The sequence below is a fragment of the Rattus norvegicus genome, chromosome 3, assembly GCF_036323735.1.
Source record: "Rattus norvegicus strain BN/NHsdMcwi chromosome 3, GRCr8, whole genome shotgun sequence".
Classification (NCBI taxonomy): domain Eukaryota; kingdom Metazoa; phylum Chordata; class Mammalia; order Rodentia; family Muridae; genus Rattus; species Rattus norvegicus.
The window spans coordinates 162838672-162855939 of NC_086021.1; the positions used below are offsets into that span (position 1 = coordinate 162838672).

The window sequence follows — 17268 nt, forward strand, 5'->3', positions numbered from 1 at the left end:
TTATTCATCATTTCTTCCAGCCACCCACCCACCCAGCCACCTGTATTTTGTTGTTTTAGGGCAGGGTCTTACTATAATATTTAGTCCAGATTGGCACTGAATTGATAAGCTTCCTCTTGCCTTCCCTTTCCAAGTGATGGCATTAAAGGTTGTTCCACCCCATCAGCCCAATCCACCTATTATTACAACTATCAGTTAATCTATCCACCTATCAATTCTTAAACTTATACATCCATTTGCCCATCCACCCACCCACCCACCCATCCATCCATCCATCCATCCATCCACCCATCCACCCATCCATCCACCCATCCATCCATCCATCCTTCCACCTACCCATCCATCCATCCATCCATCCATCCATCCATCCATCCATCCTTCCACCTACCCATCCATCCATCCATCCATCCATCCATCCATCCATCCATCCATCCATCCACTCACCCACCCATTCATTCACCTGTATCCATCCATCCATCCATCCATCCATCCATCCATCCATCCATCCATCCATCCTTCCACCTACCCATCCATCCACCCACCCATCCATCCATCCATCCATCCACCCATCCATCCATCCATCCATCCACCTACCCATCCATCCACCCACCCATCCATCCATCCATCCATCCACCCATCCATCCATCCACCCACCCATCCATCCATCCATCCATCCATCCATCCATCCATCCATCCATCCATCCATCCTTCCACCTACCCATCCATCCACCCATCCATCCATCCATCCATCCATCCATCCATCCATCCATCCATCCATCCTTCCACCTACCCATCCATATACCCATCCATCCACCTACCCATCCGTCCATCCATCCTCCTATCGATCGATCGATCGATCGATCGATCCATCCATCCATCCACCCACCCACCCACCTATCCACCCTCCCATCCATCCATCCCTCCATCCATAGTTACAGAGAATCTGGGCACTGGCCCCATGTGGTGGCCTTTAGAGTGGATGGGTTACATGTGGGGTGGAGGAGAGGTGTGTTTAGTGTCTGTGTGGAAAGACATGTCACTGTGATATCGTTCAACTGCAGATCACAGCTATTGGAGTAGACAGACTAGATAGCAGGGACTTCTTTCACACTTGGTCCTCCACCGTGACCCTTCTCAGAGTTTGGCACGCAGCCATAATAAGTTACAGGGGGTGAACTGCTTGTACATGTCTGTGCTAGAGACATGTTTGGGAGCCATTTGGGGTCAAAGAGAAGCTGCTGGGCTTGAATCACCCTTGCTGGGTCCTTTAGGGTCTGAGGGAAAGAAAGATGAGGCTGAGTCTCAGAAGTCTGACAGAGGGGAGAGGGAAAGTACAGGAAGGTTCCCTGGAGGAGGAAACCTCACTGGCTGGAAAAGGGTGGCTGGATTTGGAGCATCAATGGGACAAGTTGGAAAGGTCCTGGCAGAGAACACAGTGAAGGGGTGTCAGGAAGGTAGGCAGGCATCCGTGGGTGTGTCTTGGATGCTTGGCTGGGTTCTGGAGCTCCTGAATAAAGAGGGATCCTCTAGCCAGGCCACTTACTTGCTGTGTGATTTTGGACAAATGGCTTGACCTGTTTCTCTATCTGTAAAATGGGAGAGATTGCTAAAGTGCCTACCACACTGGGTAGTTCTGACTCGTGGAGTGGATGGCCCAGCTGAACTGACCAAGAGACAGTCCCTTATCACTCTCTGAATCATGAAGTTCCTTAGGCTGGAGAAATTGGCAGCTCAGGCAGTAAGAGAGCTGCCAGGGTAGCATGACTTAGGAGGGCAGAGGCTGGGACTGGACTTTAGATCCCTTAACCCCTTCTTGTGCCTTCCCACACTGCTGTCCTTCCCCTGACTCCTTCCCAAGTACCCAGGCTGGCTAAAGGCCAGTGGGTGGTTCATGTGCTCAGGAGACTGTGAGCCTTCTGGCCTCTGCGTGGTAGGGACAGAGAAATGCCTTCTGTGCCTTGAAGATCAAGGTGGAGCCTGGTCAGGCTTCCTGGAGCTGGTGCTTGCCTTGTGTCAATCCTTCCATGACTTCAGAAGGTCTCCTGGGCACACTGGTTCCTGCAAGTTCCAGACTGTGTGCTTTCTGAGCAGGGGATAGGAAAATACCAGACATCATTAGCTTTCTGGATTGTTCATCAAAAACAGAGACCCTTGGAGTGTCCCCAGGATAAGCCTTCCCAGGAGCTCTGGGAGAACAAAGTGAAGCTGGGGACCTGGAGGCCTGTGACCCTGGAGTCATTTCTGCCTTCGGGGGCACAGGCTCCCATATCACTTCCAGGAGGATTCCTCCCAGCAAAATTGACTTGATCACTATCTCCTCAAGGTCCTCTAGAGGGGGAAATCTCAGGACAGTTGCCCAGGACCCAGCCAGAGTCTACTGGGCTTTGCACCTACCCACCAGAGACATAGTCCCCCTGCCCAGACATCAGCAACAACATCCCTGCTACAGGAGCCTCCCAGTCCCCACAGCATCTATAATAGACCCCTGACTTAGTGACTTTTACCTGTCTCATCTCCCGCAGGAATGATGTGGACTTGTTCTGGTAACTTGCTCAGTGCCCATTTCAGGATAGGAACACCAACTATCCTGTTCACTGTGGTCATCCCAGCACCCCGAACAGGTCCCGAGCACAGTAGGTTCCCAGTAAGCATTAGTTAAAGTAGTGAATGTGCACCTACTGTGTGTTCAACCTTGGGGAAGTTATGAGTTAGAGAGAGGGAACAGCAGGGGCATCGATGTCCTCTGGGACAGTCACATCTGCCTCTAGTACTGACCTTAGTGCAGCCCTTGGGCTCCCCAGCCACCCTCATCTTCTGTGCTATTTATGTTGGAACAGAACAAATACTCATGTGAACCCTGGGTCTCCTGTTCTCTACGCCTCTAGATAATTATCTATCCCTTATTAAGCCCTTAATTATCCAAGCAGCTAATCAGGCTCCTGAATATAAGGGTTTCCTCGTCACAGGATTGGAAGCAGGGGGCAGTCAGCTGCAGGCCTTCCCCAAGCTTGGCAAGGTAAGAACAGTCCCCCACCTGTGGCTCTTTCCTGAGCGTCTCATCTACAACTGTCATTTTACAAAAGAGAAAGCTGAGGCTACAGGAGGAGAAAGAACTTACCTTCATTTGTTCAGCGAATGGGAGTAGGGCTCCTATCTTAGTCCTTGGCCCCTGTCAGGCACTCTCATCTCACAGGTAGCCCCTGAACACCACCATCTTCAAACCCATAGGGCTTAGGGTATCCAAGTGGGCAGCAGAGTCCTCAGGCCTCTGTGGCTGTGTCCAGGGGCCCAGGGAGAGGAGAAAGGAGGATTAGCTATGACAGCTGAGAGCTCATCTGGGCCTTAAGGGCTGGGGTGGGCAGCAGGGGTGGTGTATCACGGTGGGTGGCCTTCTGTGTGGGCCTTTAGGTGGCTCCTACTGGTTTTGAGGTCTTTGAAGCTGTAAGTAGCTGCAGGTGGAGGGGAAGCTTGCTGGTGGTGGAGGTGAGGGCTGAAAGGAGCCCTTGAGGCGGGCAAATGGTAGGTGGACGGAGGGCAGGGACTGTAAAAGGGAAGCGGAGCTCAGGCAAAAGTGCGACTAAAACTAGAATCCTGTTATCTTCGTGTCTCCTGGCAACGCAGCATGGCCTTTTTGTTCCATGATGGTGAAAACTCTGCCTGAGCCACCAGTAAAGTGTGTGGCATCAGCTCCGGCCTGGGAATGGGAACCTTCTGGAAGGGCTGTATGCCTGCCCGTGGCATGGATAAGATTGGAGGACACATTTCAGAGTTCCTTTGTCCTTGCACATATCCTAGAGTGCCAGCCATGAGAGACTGCTTGGGGCACATGCGTGTGATTCACAGGGGCTGGGGAATTCCTGGGCCCAGATGGTTCTATAAATGCCAGGGATGGGGGTGCAATGGATTTCACATTTACTTAAAGACTAGAGGGCTGCTCTGCCTCTTCTCATCCTCTGAGTCCCTCCTTAGCAGCCCCTGGACCGCATTGTCATTCTAACCTTTCTCATCAACTCGCTCTCCAGATTTTCAGATCCAGAAACAGCAGGACTGTCTGCTGTGGCCACCTTGCAGCAATATGCCATAAGCAAAACTGGATGAGTGAATGGATGAATAAATGAATGAATGTTTGAACTAATGGATGAGTGAAGAAATGAATGAACAGATGGGTGGACAGATTAATGAATAGATGAAAGGATGGACAAAGAATGAATGAGCGAACTAATGCATGAGTGAATGAACGATTGGATAGAGTGAATGGAAGAATGGATGAATAGATAAATGGCTAGTTAACAAATGCATGCATTGCATGCATGCATGAATGAACATAGAAGTGAATAGATGAAATATGGATGAATTAATGAACACATACATGAACGAATGAATGAGTGAATTAATATAAGCTTCTACCTGGGCTAGGAAGATGTACGTAGGGGAGGTTTGCTTGTGGGTAGGAAAGCCGTTGGTTGAGTGTGTTGTAGTGAGTCCAGATGGCACTCCCTTCTCCAGGCAGACACAGGCCAGCTGCGTGGCCCCTCCTTGATTCCTTTCAGTCAAAGCTCAAACCAGAACTACATATTTGGCCCAGGCTGGGAGAACTTCAGGAATTGGTAAGTAGAGGGCAGGATTCTTGGAGGGCCAATGTGGAGCATGGATTTCTCAAGAACAGTGAAGGACCAAGATAGGAGGCTATCACTTAGCCTGCTAATCTCTGGTATGAGGCCCCTTGTGTCTCTCAGCTTCCCTATTGGCAAGACTGTGTCTCAGGGGACCTCCCATTCCCCCAGAACCCACCAGTAAAGTGTGCGTCATCAGCTCTGGCCTGGGAATGGAAGCCTTTTGGAAGGGTTGTATGCCCACCCATAACATGGATGATATTGGAAGACACTTTTCAGAGTTCCTTTGTCCTTGCTAGAAGGGGACCTCCAGTTCCTCAGGGGCTGAGTAGGGTTTTGAGTTGCAGAGGTAAGTGAGGTTGGGCTGGAGTAAGCGAGAGATCTGGTGGCCGTGTGCACACAGCAGGATGAACCCCTTAATACAGATGGGTTGGGGCTTTCCTGTGGGTTCAGCATTGTGGGCATTTGAACTCCTGTGGGCACTGAGCTGCACTTGAATGCAATCAAATCAGCCGCTGATCCACCCACTGCCTATATGGCAGGCTGGCCATTGTTCTATGACCACAGGGAAAGGGATTTAGGATAATACACTCCCTGAAGTAACCCTGGGCCTTCTACACAGGTGGAGGCATGCAGTGGAGCCTGTGCCTGGTCCTCTGTGGCCTGCTGGCTGGCACTCAAGCTGACCCTGGGGCTCTTCTGAGGCTGGGCATGGACATCATGAACCATGGTGAGTGAATGAGCCCTGGTCTGTGGCCAGGGGAACATGGAACATGGGCCAGGTGAGAGATATAGATTTCTCAAGATTGCTGGGTTTGAGCATCTATGATTTGCAAAGCCAATCTAGTCGCGATAAGCTTCTCCCAGCGTCCCATTATACAGAAGGGGAAGTGGAGGCCCATAGAAAATGAGCCAGCTTCCCGAGCTCCCTCAAGTTAGATATAGAGTCATAAATCCCGTTCCCTTCCAGTCTCTTCTTTGCTCTAATAGAAGGGGCTGGTGCCATGTGTGGGCTGTGAAGGTGACAGATATGGGTCAAATCCCAGCTCTGTCAACTTGCTGTGTGACCCAGGCAGGTCCAGAGCTCTGTGTGTGTTGTATTTATAATGTGGAGAAATACAAACAAGGTGGCCAGCTCTTCCCTGACGGGGTCAAGTTCTTATGTGAGGTAACCTTGTCAAGTTCTGGTTGTGAGCCTAGCCTTTAACGGCTGAGCCATCTCTCCAGCCCACCTTGTCAAGTTCTGATAACTTTGTCTGTCATGACTCATTTTCCAACCTGTGCCCAGATCTGTGAAACAGTTGAGTTCAGGTGCAAGGGGTCAATGGTGGCTTATTCAGTATTTGTTCTCTTTCTGGAAATTAGCCTGTGGCTCTTTTGGAAGCCTTCCTTCCTTCCTTCCTTCCTTCCTTCCTTCCTTCCTTCCTTCCTTCCTTCCTCCCTCCCTCCCTCTCCTTCCCTCCCTCCGTTCCTTCCTTCCTTTTGTTCTTTCTTATCTTTACTGTTTTTACGGTCCACTCGTTATCCCGCTTCTGTTCTGACAGTTCCTCATTCCATTCCTCCCTTGTCTCCAAGAGAATGTCCTCACACCCCCAATCCCTCTCACACCCTGCCAAGCCTTTCCATTCCCTAAGGCCTCGACTCTCTCAAGGGTTAGGAGCGTCCTCTCTCACTGAGGCCACACCAGGCAGTCCTCTGCTGTATGTGTTGGGGGCCTCGGACCAGCTAGTGTATGCTGCCTAGTTGGTGGCTTAGTGACGGAGAGATCTCTGTTGGAGGGGTTTCTAACAGGACATCATACCCAGTTTTGGGGACCAGCTCCCAGAAGAGGGCTCCAGTCACCCACTACACTGTCCTTCCAGGTCTCCATGGCTGTGCTCCTATTCTACCTCCTCACCGTTCAGCCAGGTTTCTTACTCCCCTCTAAGCTGCTTTTACCTCTAGGCCTGGTCTATTCCCTGCCCCGCCCCCTCCTTCTTCCCTTCCTCCTCTCTCTCCTCACCTAGCCCTGCTTCAGTGCTCCAGTTGCTGCCCCCACTGTCTCACACCACCCCTTCCCGGGCTGACCTGCCTTCTTCCTCATCATTGTCCTTGCTGTGCCCTCCGCCTGACCTGCTTGCTCTTCGACTTCACTTGCAGTAAAGATCCCCATTCTTCCTCCAAGGACCAGGTGATATCTGCCACCTCCTGCAGTTGTCCCCTTCCTGCCCGAACTCTTCATGTGATTCTTGTGTTTCCCTTGGAGGTCAGTTGTCACTCGGTCACTTCCCACCAGGCTGGGAAAAGTCATGCGTGAGGCTCACCTCTGGTTTACTGCTTTGTTGGGCACAGTGGCTGGAGGTAGCCATAAATGGTCAGGATGCCAGGGAAATTGTTGAAGGACAGAAGAGCAGTAGAAGCCAGGCTGAGAGTCTGTTGGCCCCCTTTCTCCTCCAGAGGTCCAGACTGCCATGGAGGAGAGTCACATCCTGGAGAAGATGGCCGCTGAGGCTAGCAATCCACAGACAGGGGGAAAAGCCATTAAAGGGCTCAGCAAGTAAGCAAGGGCCGGGGGGAAGTTCAGGGAGGATAAGGCATGGGGGGGCACTTGGTGCAGGCGAGCATTTCTCCTGCATTATCCTGGGAATCCTCAGTCTGCCTTGGGAACCTTTCCTGCCTGGAGTCATTTACAGAAGAAAGTGAGCTCACTGAACACACATGACATTAAATGGAAAAACAAGTCTTCAAATGGTAGAGCTGGAAAGGTGTCTACGGTCATCCAGTAATGGGAGCACTCCTTGCTATCACTGTTGGGGCTGGTTGGGGCCGCCTGGACTGCTGTCCTGGGGAGGGTTCAGAGGCACTATCTGGATTTAGCAGGATAGAATAGATTAGCAATGTCTAATTAGCTCAGAGGGGAAGGTGGAGGTATATTGCCTCCTGATTCTCCTGTAATCCCAATTCTAAAATGATGTTTCTGAGCCAGAGGTGGCTGTGTCTCTAGAGGGGATATTTGGCAATGCCCAGAGACACGTTTGGTTGTCTCTGTTTGCAAAGGGGAAGGGCAGGCAGCTCTGTTAGTATACAGGAGTTTGGTTCTATGTTGACAGGAAACAGAGCTGGTACTAAGCTCCAAATATCGAAGGTGACACTGTTGAGAAACTGGGGTCCAATCCAACTTTCCCAGTCTGTTGATGGAAAAATCGAGGCAAAGAGGGAAAGAGGATAGCCTAAGGTCACACAGAGTCAGCCATGTGTCTCACCTCACGCGTGAGGGTTTTCTGAATGCAGATCGTCTCATGTCCAAACCTTTGGTTACATGTCAGTAGGCCCTAGTGGACTGGACTAGAAGTTTGCTCAGACCTCCCATGAAGGTGGTGGAGGGCCATGTTGAGGGCCTGGGTCTTGTCTTCTCAGTTCTCATCATTGTACGTGTGTGTCTCCCCCCAGTATGAAGGTAAAGGATGTCTTGGAACCTGTTATCACATTGAACTTTGTGCCGGGAGTGGGCATCTTTCAGTGTGTGTCCACAGGCATGACCATCACTGGCAAGAGGTGGGTATGGGAGTGGAGAAGTGGGCGGAGGAGACTGTCCCCTGGTCTTACCCTTCCACACATACTCACTGAGTACCGGCTGTTCATTATGTGGGTGCTGGGATCTGAGTGCCTGTAGACAGGAACCAGGTGACGCGGAGGCACAGACTGAAGGGGACTGGACTGAGCAGTGGGGGAAGCAGTCAGGGAGAGTGTGGGGAGGGGATTATAGCTGAGCAGTGTTTCAGACGTGTAAGAGTTCATTGAAGTAAAGGAAGCGGAAAGGTTGGCTGCGTGGCCGTGTGCGGGGCCCATCCCGGTTTTTCATCATGTAGGAGTAGATCCTACCCTCTGCCTTTTCAGATTCTGGGCAAAGAGAGTTGGGGATAGAAGCCCCAGTACCCAGAGTGCGGCCTGCTTGGTCTTCCAGCTTCACAGGGGGGAACATGGAGATCAATGTGGTCCTCAACATCACAGCCACCGACCGGATTCTGCAAGATGAGGAGACAGGCACCCCTGTGTTCAGGAGTGAGGGCTGTGAGGTCATCCTGGTCAATGTGAAAACGAATCTGCCTAACAAGTAAGGGGTCCCGTGTCTGGGGAACATGGCGGCCCTCACTGCTCTTCCCCGTCCTTCCTCTTTCTGAGCCACTAAACTATAACCCTTTGTGTCCTCTGTCCAACTTGGTGTCATTGATGCACTGTTCACCCGGTCCCCCATGCCTGTGTCTCAGCAAGGCCATCAACAAGTTTGTGGACAGTACCCTGCGCAAAGTCCTCCCTGGCCTGGTGAGTGACCCTGAGCAAGCCTCCATTCCCTCTTGGTGGGACGGCTTCGGCCAATGCAGCCAGCGAATTTGCCCCTAGTGATCTTGATTTATTGATGGTGGCTAAGAGGATTCATAGTCTGTGGTTGGCTCAGGAGGAAGAAGCACCATGATCATCTAGTGATGTCTGCACAGGCATAAGCACAGGCAGCGTAGCCTGTGTGTTCAACACTGCTCAGATGGCCGGTCCAAGGACATGAATCCTTGGTAATTTTGCACACTGTGAAACCATTTGGATTCTAATCCAGGCTCTGGTGTTGATAGTCTCATGACTTGGGCCTCAGCGCCCCCTAGCCCCTGCCTCCTGCCCTGACCCCCCCACTGGGGTTCTTAGGATTCCCTGTGGAGTACCATGGAGCCTCCTTGTGTGTATAACCCACTTAGGCTAGTGCTTTTTTTGCTTGCAGATGTGTCCAGCCATTGATGCTGTCCTGGTGTATGTGAACAAGAAATGGACCAACTTGACTGGTGAGGACATCCCTCTTCCATACAGGATGTCAGATAAGCCAGGTTTCAGTGTCTGTGCCTTCCATTCACATGGCTGCTTCCAGTCTGTCTCAGGACAAGAAGAGGACTGAGATCATGGCATTCACCCACTGGCTGGATGGGAAGCCTGAAACCCTAAGGGATGCCTGGGTCATTTCATTTCTCCATGTGAATTCCATAGCAGCCACTCTGTACACAACCCCAGACCTCATGACCTGATGGGTTGTCCTGACAAGGCAATCCTGAGTCCTTTGCTGAAGAGATCTGCTGTCTCTACATTAGGGGTCCACAGGGACCCCAGGGTGTGAAAAGGGAAATCTTAATGACTGAACCTGAAGTCCCCTCCCTGTCTGACTGTCCTCAGCAGTGGGGTCTGGGAGGAGTCACTTCACTTCCCTCAGCCACCATTTACTATCGTGTGGACAGCCCATAATTCCCATCTCATATGTATCATTGTTGCAAGGGCTCTGGCGAATGCCGGAGTCTGGGCCACTTCTTGGGTCACACAGAAGGACAGGCAGGCTCAGGAGCAGTGGCTGCTTCTGGCTTTTCTATCTGCCGGATGGGCTGGTGCCCATCTGAGTGGAATCTCTTCTCCACAGACCCCATGCCTGTGGACCGGATGGGCACTGTCAAATACGCCCTGACATCCCCACCAGCCACCACAGCTAGCCACATCCAGGTGGACTTTAGTGTAAGTGGCGAGGGTCCCCAGAGCATTGAGCTCAAGTTTGGTGGGGATGTTGTGACTGCTTCTATCTGACAGGTGGCTGGGAGGTGGTTCTTAGGATCCTCTCTATGAGGAACCTCACTCTGCTCGAGGAGAGACTGCCGGGGCTGGTGGCTTCAGTTTCATTTGTTGCAGGACTATGTGTATCTCTGAGTGTGGCTATGCTCTGCCACTGTATAGATGGGGACACTGAGACCGGGAAGAGACCAGGCTTAAAGAGGCTTCTGCAGTGAGTTAGTGGCAGAGTTCACTTACATGAACAAGCCCCAGGTGACAGAAGATGCTTGCAAGGATGTAGATGAAAGGGCGAGGAAGTCCCGCCCCATACCATGGCCTTCTTCCTGCCATGCTGGGATTGTTCTCCTCGCTTGTGAGAATGATGTGGTAGGACTGCACAAATGACCCGAACCAGAGTCAGAGCCACTAAGGTGACCTACATGCTCTTAGGAGAAACTTCCAGGGACCTAGTGGCCGATGCTCTTGTCCTCTCAAGCCACACCCTCCCCCATTTGCAACCTGCTCTGCTCTATGTCTGTCTGGCTTGAGGTCCGACTTGAGCCTCAGTGGGCGGAGAGCCAAGCCTGCCCTGTCTTCGTTCTCGTGTGGTTGAGTGTGCTTCTTATTGTACCATAGCCTGTGGTGCAGCTTCAGGAAGGCCAGCTTATCCCACTTGCCACTAATGGGTCATCCCCAGAGTTCCCCGAGGGCTCAGCCAAGGACTCACAACTACTGCTCTCAGACACCTTCCTCACAGCCGAGCTGGCCCTTCTGCAGAAGTCCTTGGAAGTGAACCTCAAGGACAAGAGGGTGAGCGGCCTCCACCACCTGCTTCTGCTCCCGGAGTTCCAGGCTCTGTCTGCCTGGGGCACCTGGGACTGATCCAGAAGTCAGATGCAAAACTGACGCTGGAGATGTGGGGCTGCTTGGGGTTTCAATGGCAGTTCCTTCTGCCTACCATTCACTCCTCTGCCACGTGACCTGTGTCTAACCACATGCATATCCGACTTTCCATACAACCAACCACTTAGTGGTCCATCTACATTTCTTTTTTTCAAAATTAAAAAAAAGTGTACATGTGGAGGCTCGAAGACAACTTTCTGAAGTTTCTCTCCTTCCACCGGAGGTTCCAGGGCCAGGGATCAGGTCAAGGCTTGTGCAGCCAGAGAGGTTTTACTCCCTGAGCCATCCCTGTCCCACCCCACATTTCTCAGGCCCTGGCAGCCATTGCTTTCCTTTTACCCAGATCGTCACCTATTCACTGTGTCTTTGTGACCTTGTTCTATTGACCGCCTCGAGTTCTTCTATCTCTTCATCTCCTCGTCACCACAGGCTGGTGGATAAGTGCACCTCTCTACGTTCATTAACACACACTTCTGGCCATTGTACTTTCTGCCAGTCACAGGCTCACCCAGCCGGGGTCCACCCTGCCCACCTGTGCATCCTTCCCTCTGCCATTGCTCCCCAACACCATCCTACCACCCATCCTCTCACCAGCCACTCATCTTCCCACCAGTCACCCGTCCATTTTCTTCCTAGGTGCCATCTGGTTTCCCCTCAGCAATCCTTCCCATGCACACAGGTGTCTTTTGCCACACTTGCATCCACGTATCTACCCATCCTCCCTATTCTGTCACTCATCTATTTTCCTGTCCCTGCTTCTGTTTGCCTAGCTAGCCGTCTATAAACTTGCCTGGCCATCCATCACACCTGGCTATTTCCCCATCTATCCTGGTTTTCCATGCAACATTTTCTCAGCATTCGACCTTGGTCAGGAGCCATGGGCACTAGGGGTGGGGGAGTGTAAACCATGGTTGGGCACTGGAGGTTCCTCCCCTAGCTGAGCAGAGCTCAGTGTGCAGGTGAAGGGAGACTCCGAGGCCCCGACTTCCCGAGGCAGAGATGGATGCTGGGATAACTGGCTTTTACACAGTGCCCACTTTGACTTTGATTTGTAGGTTAGGAAGCTGTCACAAACCACTAGGACACTGGCTGGCTTCATCCCACAGGTGAGTGTCACAGTCACTTGTGACCACTGATGCCCACTCCTTCTCTCCAGGTAAAAGGCACTGACTTGGGAGGTGGCTACTCAACGTGCATATGCTTTGCCCAATGTGCAGACGGGCACAGCTCTTCATAGAGCACTCTTTAGATCCCACCTAGAGACAGCTCTGCCCTAGTGTCTTCTGAGTCCTGCATCAAGCACAAAAGTAGCCCAAATACGTGTTTTCCCTCTTTCATTTCCTAAGAGACACAGCCCGGCTGTTGCATATCGGACTTCTGGCAGAAACCAGCCACTATCTGAGACATCCTTTGACTGAAACCCAAGTCCTGGCTCTGAGACTATGCTTTGGTCTTTGCAGGTGGCCAAGTCATACCACAAACCAAAGCCTTTGCTCATCAAGGTCAAGATAAACAAACCCCCCAAGGTTACCATGAAGGCCGGAAAGAGCCTGATGCACCTTCACGGCAGCTTGGAGATGTTTGCAGCGCGTAGACATGGCAAGCACCCGAAGTCACTCTTCCGCCTGGAGACTGTGAGTGGGACCCATCGGTAGCCACTCCCACCTTGGGGATGCTTCAGGCTAGGGGTGCTAGGGATGTAGTTGAGAGCCCAGACACAAATGGAGGGACATGCCTATTGTATGACAGGTTATTTTCTCCTCTCTCCCTCTAATACTCTTCAGCTCCCAAGGACGGTAAAGTCTGCTCCAGGAGAACTGTGGAAGCCCAGAGAAACTGCCCTGACTGAGATGTTTGAAGGTTGATCAGTAGCTATGCAGGAGAGGAGCTCATGTTGAGGAGCTTGGGGATTTCCTGAGCAGAGGACAAAGGCCAGAATGGTTATGACTATGTGCAGACATTAGCCGTGGGCCATGTGCAGACATTAACCGTGGGCCAGATCATTTTGAAAGTTCATGTTGATCCAGGAGAAGGAGAGACAGAGATCCTTGGCCAGGGGTGTGGAGAGGCTGCTGGGCTCAGTCCCAGGACAGGACAGGAAGTAGAGGTAACAATGGGGGACCCATAGCCTTCTCTGCTCCCTCCCCCAGCACATTGGACTGGAAATCCACTACTCAGTGCACGAGAACCGGCTGCAGATGGCCACCTCTCTGGACAGGTAGGGAGCTTTTGGTCCCATAATGGCGTCCCTGTAGTAGCCCTGGCTCTATTCCCAACCTCACACCCTTCTACCTCTCCACACCATCTACAACACAGGCTGATGGATAAGCACATCTCCATGCCACCGTCACCATACGCCCATGGCCATTGTCTGCTTTTCCTCTTGTCCATTCTGGTGACACCTCTTGGATTCCAACTCCAGGTTCTCACTCAGATCCATCCAGGTTCTTACCCAGATCCATCCACTATGGTCTACACTATCAGGCTGCTCTGGTCATTTAGCCTGCTCTAGAACCCCAATTGGCTGCACACTGCCTACATGGTCTTATCTTAAATTTTAGCTTGACACTCAAAGCCTTTCTCAAATCTTCTTCCCTCACTCTTCCACTATGCTCTTCCACAGTGGATTTTGTTTTGGACCTTGGTCTTCCCCACTGGTCTTCGTCATTTCTTCCAAATGTGTCAGGGCCCAGCTCAAATGCTACTTCCTCCAGGGCAGCTTTAACTCTATGTGCTTTCCCTGGTGGAGGGCCAGCCATGTATCTTCCATATCAGCTTTATTCCTACACTCTGGTGGGGGGGGAGGACTCATTGCGCCTGGTTATGCTCAGCCTCACTGACTCCTGTATTTGTCTCGGTCATTCATCGGACTTGAATTATGTCAGGATTCTTTCAATGGCAAGGGGCAGAGTTTCAGCTGGAACCGCTTTACCGCCCTAGAGGGAACCTTTCGGCTCGTGAGACATAAAGTTGTTGGTCTGCTTCAGGTGTGGTGGGATCCAGGCCCACCAAGTTCTCAATGCCCTGGCTCCCTCCTTCTCTTTCTCTGATGAGCTCATCGCTGGTTAGATTCTCAGGCAGCTCCTCCACACTAGGTAGAGGACCCAAGAACAAGAGGTACCCTGGTCAAGTAGTTTTCACAGTTACCAAGGCTTTGGAGTCTAGTTTGGGTCATGTGGACAAGGCTAGATCAATCCTACTTACCAAGAGATAGCCTGTTTGTATGTCCTGGTCCTGGGCTGTTGTCTCTTCTGGGGTTTGTTTGCCCATGTGGCTGGCCTGAAACATCTGTGGAGATCCAGGGTCTTCTGCTGAGATGGAGGTGTGGACATGCAGAATTCAGTTGACCATCTATGGCCTGTCCTGGTGCTGGTGTCTGTTAGTGTCCCCTGGGAGCTGTGTTGAAGTGGGGAAGGGAAAGACTTCCTCGTGTCCTTCAAGGATCTGACTCTGGCCTGTTGGGTTGTGAATGGAGTTATGGGCATCATCAAGAACCCAGAGCTAGGAAGAGCAGAGCTCATGAGAGGTCATTTAGGAGGGGCCTCTGTGAGGACAGAATAAGAGATAATAACAGGTGCTCAACTGTCCTATCACTGTCAACAAGAAGCAGACTACAGGAGGGACACCTGTAGGAGGCTGTGAAGTAGGAGCTCCTTTCTCAGTAGCACTGACCATACTTTCTCTACCCTCTCCCTCCTTTGTAGTTTATTGAGCCTGTCCCGGGAATCTTCTTCAATTGGCGATTTCCAAGTAAGTGTCCAAAGTGCTTCTGCTTGGCCATCTGAAGGCAACACTAAGCCCACAGGGGACAGGCCCTACAATGGAGCCAGAGTAAAGAGAGCAAGGCACTCAAATGCTGTGAGGCTCCTGACACACCATCTGACCTTGGGGAAGGCCCTTAACCTTTCTGAGTCCTTGTTCTCTTTCCCAAATAGAATCTGATCATCTCTATGGGTTGATTATAAAAGTATCACCATGGTAGTGGCCTGGAGGGCCTGATTGGCCAGGCTGTTATTTCTATAGCTTCAGAGTCCCCATCATAGCAGCCAATCCAGCAGTTACTAATATGACATCAGAAAATCCCCTATGTGGATACATGAGCTCTCCTGGAAGCCCATGAGTAGGAGGTGCCATAACTCATACTCAGGGGCCCAAAGAGCTGGTGAATGTATGGCCAATCCGAGATCTGAGTTTTGTATCAGACCAGTAGTGCAGGACACATATTCCCCTCCTGACTCCCGAGTGTCCTCATTACTGTGCCATGACTCAGTGCCCTGTATGTCACCTGAACAGGGATTAAGAACAAGGCAGGGCCCAGCCCCCAGCCCTGAGGATGTCTGGACAAGCTGTTTTCTGTCCTCGATGTCCTTTTGTGTGTTCTTCAGGCCTAGGTGAGGGTAGGCAGAGGATGGGTGCTCAACAGCATTGGATTTTTCCCCATCTGTCTCTTCCAGGAGACGGCGTTAACTGGCTTCATCACTGATTATCTCCAGAAGGCCTACATCCCTGTGGTGAACGGTGAGGCTTCTCCATGAATCAGGATGCTTCTCCAAAGGGGGCTTCCACCTCTGTGGTCCCGAAGCCCTGGGAGTAGATGACCAATGCCTAAACATCGAGGCCAATGTAGTCTTAATGTCTCGGAGACAAAAGCGCATCTCAGTATTTGGTCTCCAACCACCCCTCCCCCAACTCACCATGAGTCAGATTTTGGCCTGTGATACAAATACAAGGCAGATAGGTGCTCTCTGCCTGTGTAGCCAGCAGGCATCATGAATCGATCCCTGCACAAATTTCTACGGGAATCTTTCCCACTTATCTCTACGCAGCCTCTTTGTGAATTGCCAAGCAGCTGGGCTGAGATGACTTTCCTCTATTTCTTTCCCAGATGTACTCCATGTTGGGCTTCCACTCCCAGACCTTCTGGCTATCGATTACAACCTGTCTGAGTTGGACGTAGTAGAGGTGAGGGAAAGGCTGGGGGAGGCCACATCAATGAGCACTTTTTGACGATGGGTGATCTGCTAGAGCTGACCTCTGGCCAACCGGAGGAAGGAGATGGGGGAAGGTAGAGGACCATCACTGTAATCCCCCAGTCCCGGAGCAAGGGCCTTGGCCAGGATTGCACTGAAAGATACTTCACCCTCTAGCTCTGCCACCATGATCTCTCTGAGCCCCTTCCCCTTTTCTGGGTTTAAATAGGTGTGAGAATGTGAACATTAACCTCATAGAGCTGTCCTAATTCTCTGAGACATTGAACCTGAGGCATATAGTGAATGCGAGTTTCTCATTACATGTTGGGCTTGAGCCTGGAGTGTTAAGTGGGCGTTTCTCACGCGACCCTCTTACTCTACGAGGCTGTAGGGTGCGTTCCCATTTCATAGTTGAGAAAGTTGAGGTTCAGAGGGTCAAAGGGACCTTCCTTGCTTATATAGTGTTGCTCTCCATCTCCTGGCCATGGCTGGTTCCTTCTGTTCCTGAGCCTGGATGACCCCTCCCAACACCCTGTTCACCCAGCTCTTTTCTCCCATCAGGATGCCCTGGTACTGAGCTTGAAGATGGAATGACCTTGCAAGACGCTGCCAACTGCCCTCACTGCCGTCATTCTGAACCTGCAGAGGAGCCCAGATGTGAGCCAGATGGGCCTGGCCCTGCCACCAATGGTTACTTCCTGTGATCAGGAGAAAGTGCGAGGTCTGGTAGGCCTCAGCAATAAACAGGAGGAAGACCCTTACACAGATTCAGTGTTTTCCTTTCTCGTTGTAGCCGATGAACATGTGGTGTTTGGTCCCCTATGATGAGATTTAGGGTCTAGGACCAGCTTGGGGTCTGAAGTGCCCCTGGCCCAGCCTTGGGGTTGAGTGAGGTGTGTGCTGGCATCTGCTTATGGCTGCTCTCACTGCTTTCCTTGTTCTTGCTCATATAGAGCACGAAGGAGAGACAGGTGAGGTGCCCCCTGTGTGTGTGGCACATCAGAGCTTACTAGGGCACAACAGGGATAAAAGGTCACCCCACTGCTTCAGCGCTGTGCCCCAGGACTTTGTAACCTGAAAATGTCTCTATTCATGTGAAGCGTGCACCCCCAGGATTCTCTCCATGTTACCTGTGTTAGTCCTTACAGCTAAGGAGGTGACTGTCAGTATGTCACAGTCTGGGAAGCTGAGGTTCAGAATGGCCTGATTGGCACATCAGGGCACACTAG

The 17268-nt window shown here is 51.6% G+C and overlaps 1 protein-coding gene across 3 annotated transcripts; it reads left to right on the top strand.

The window, feature by feature from the left end:
• The first annotated feature begins 2968 nt into the window (after positions 1-2968).
• Bpifb6 (BPI fold containing family B, member 6) lies at positions 2969-16800 on the top strand. 3 transcript variants are annotated; one of them, XM_063283839.1, is made up of 17 exons: positions 2969-3016; positions 4511-4607; positions 5236-5343; positions 7050-7149; positions 8043-8147; positions 8557-8706; positions 8861-8915; positions 9361-9421; positions 10042-10133; positions 10803-10976; positions 12125-12175; positions 12530-12703; positions 13220-13287; positions 14774-14819; positions 15524-15587; positions 15955-16031; positions 16601-16800. In XM_063283839.1, exons 3-17 carry the CDS (start codon positions 5244-5246, stop codon positions 16631-16633), a joined length of 1350 nt encoding a protein of 449 aa, XP_063139909.1. In that variant the 5' UTR covers positions 2969-3016; positions 4511-4607; positions 5236-5243; the 3' UTR covers positions 16634-16800. The 3 variants fall into 3 exon arrangements, with proteins under 3 accessions (XP_063139909.1, XP_063139908.1, NP_001101261.2); NM_001107791.2 differs by having other exon boundaries at positions 2973-3016; positions 4507-4607; positions 16601-16799; XM_063283838.1 differs by lacking the exon at positions 16601-16800 and having other exon boundaries at positions 2970-3016; positions 4507-4607; positions 15955-16161.
• Positions 16801-17268: the final 468 nt, after the last annotated feature.

Coding starts and splice junctions, on each gene's coding strand:
- Bpifb6 (XM_063283838.1), top strand. CDS start 5,244: ATGCAGTGGAGCCTGTGCCTGGTCCTCTGTGGCCTGCTGGCTGGCACT. Junction 8,148..8,556: donor ATGACCATCACTGGCAAGAG/GTGGGTATGGGA, acceptor TTGGTCTTCCAG/CTTCACAGGGGGGAACATGG. Junction 15,588..15,954: donor CTACATCCCTGTGGTGAACG/GTGAGGCTTCTC, acceptor TTTCTTTCCCAG/ATGTACTCCATGTTGGGCTT.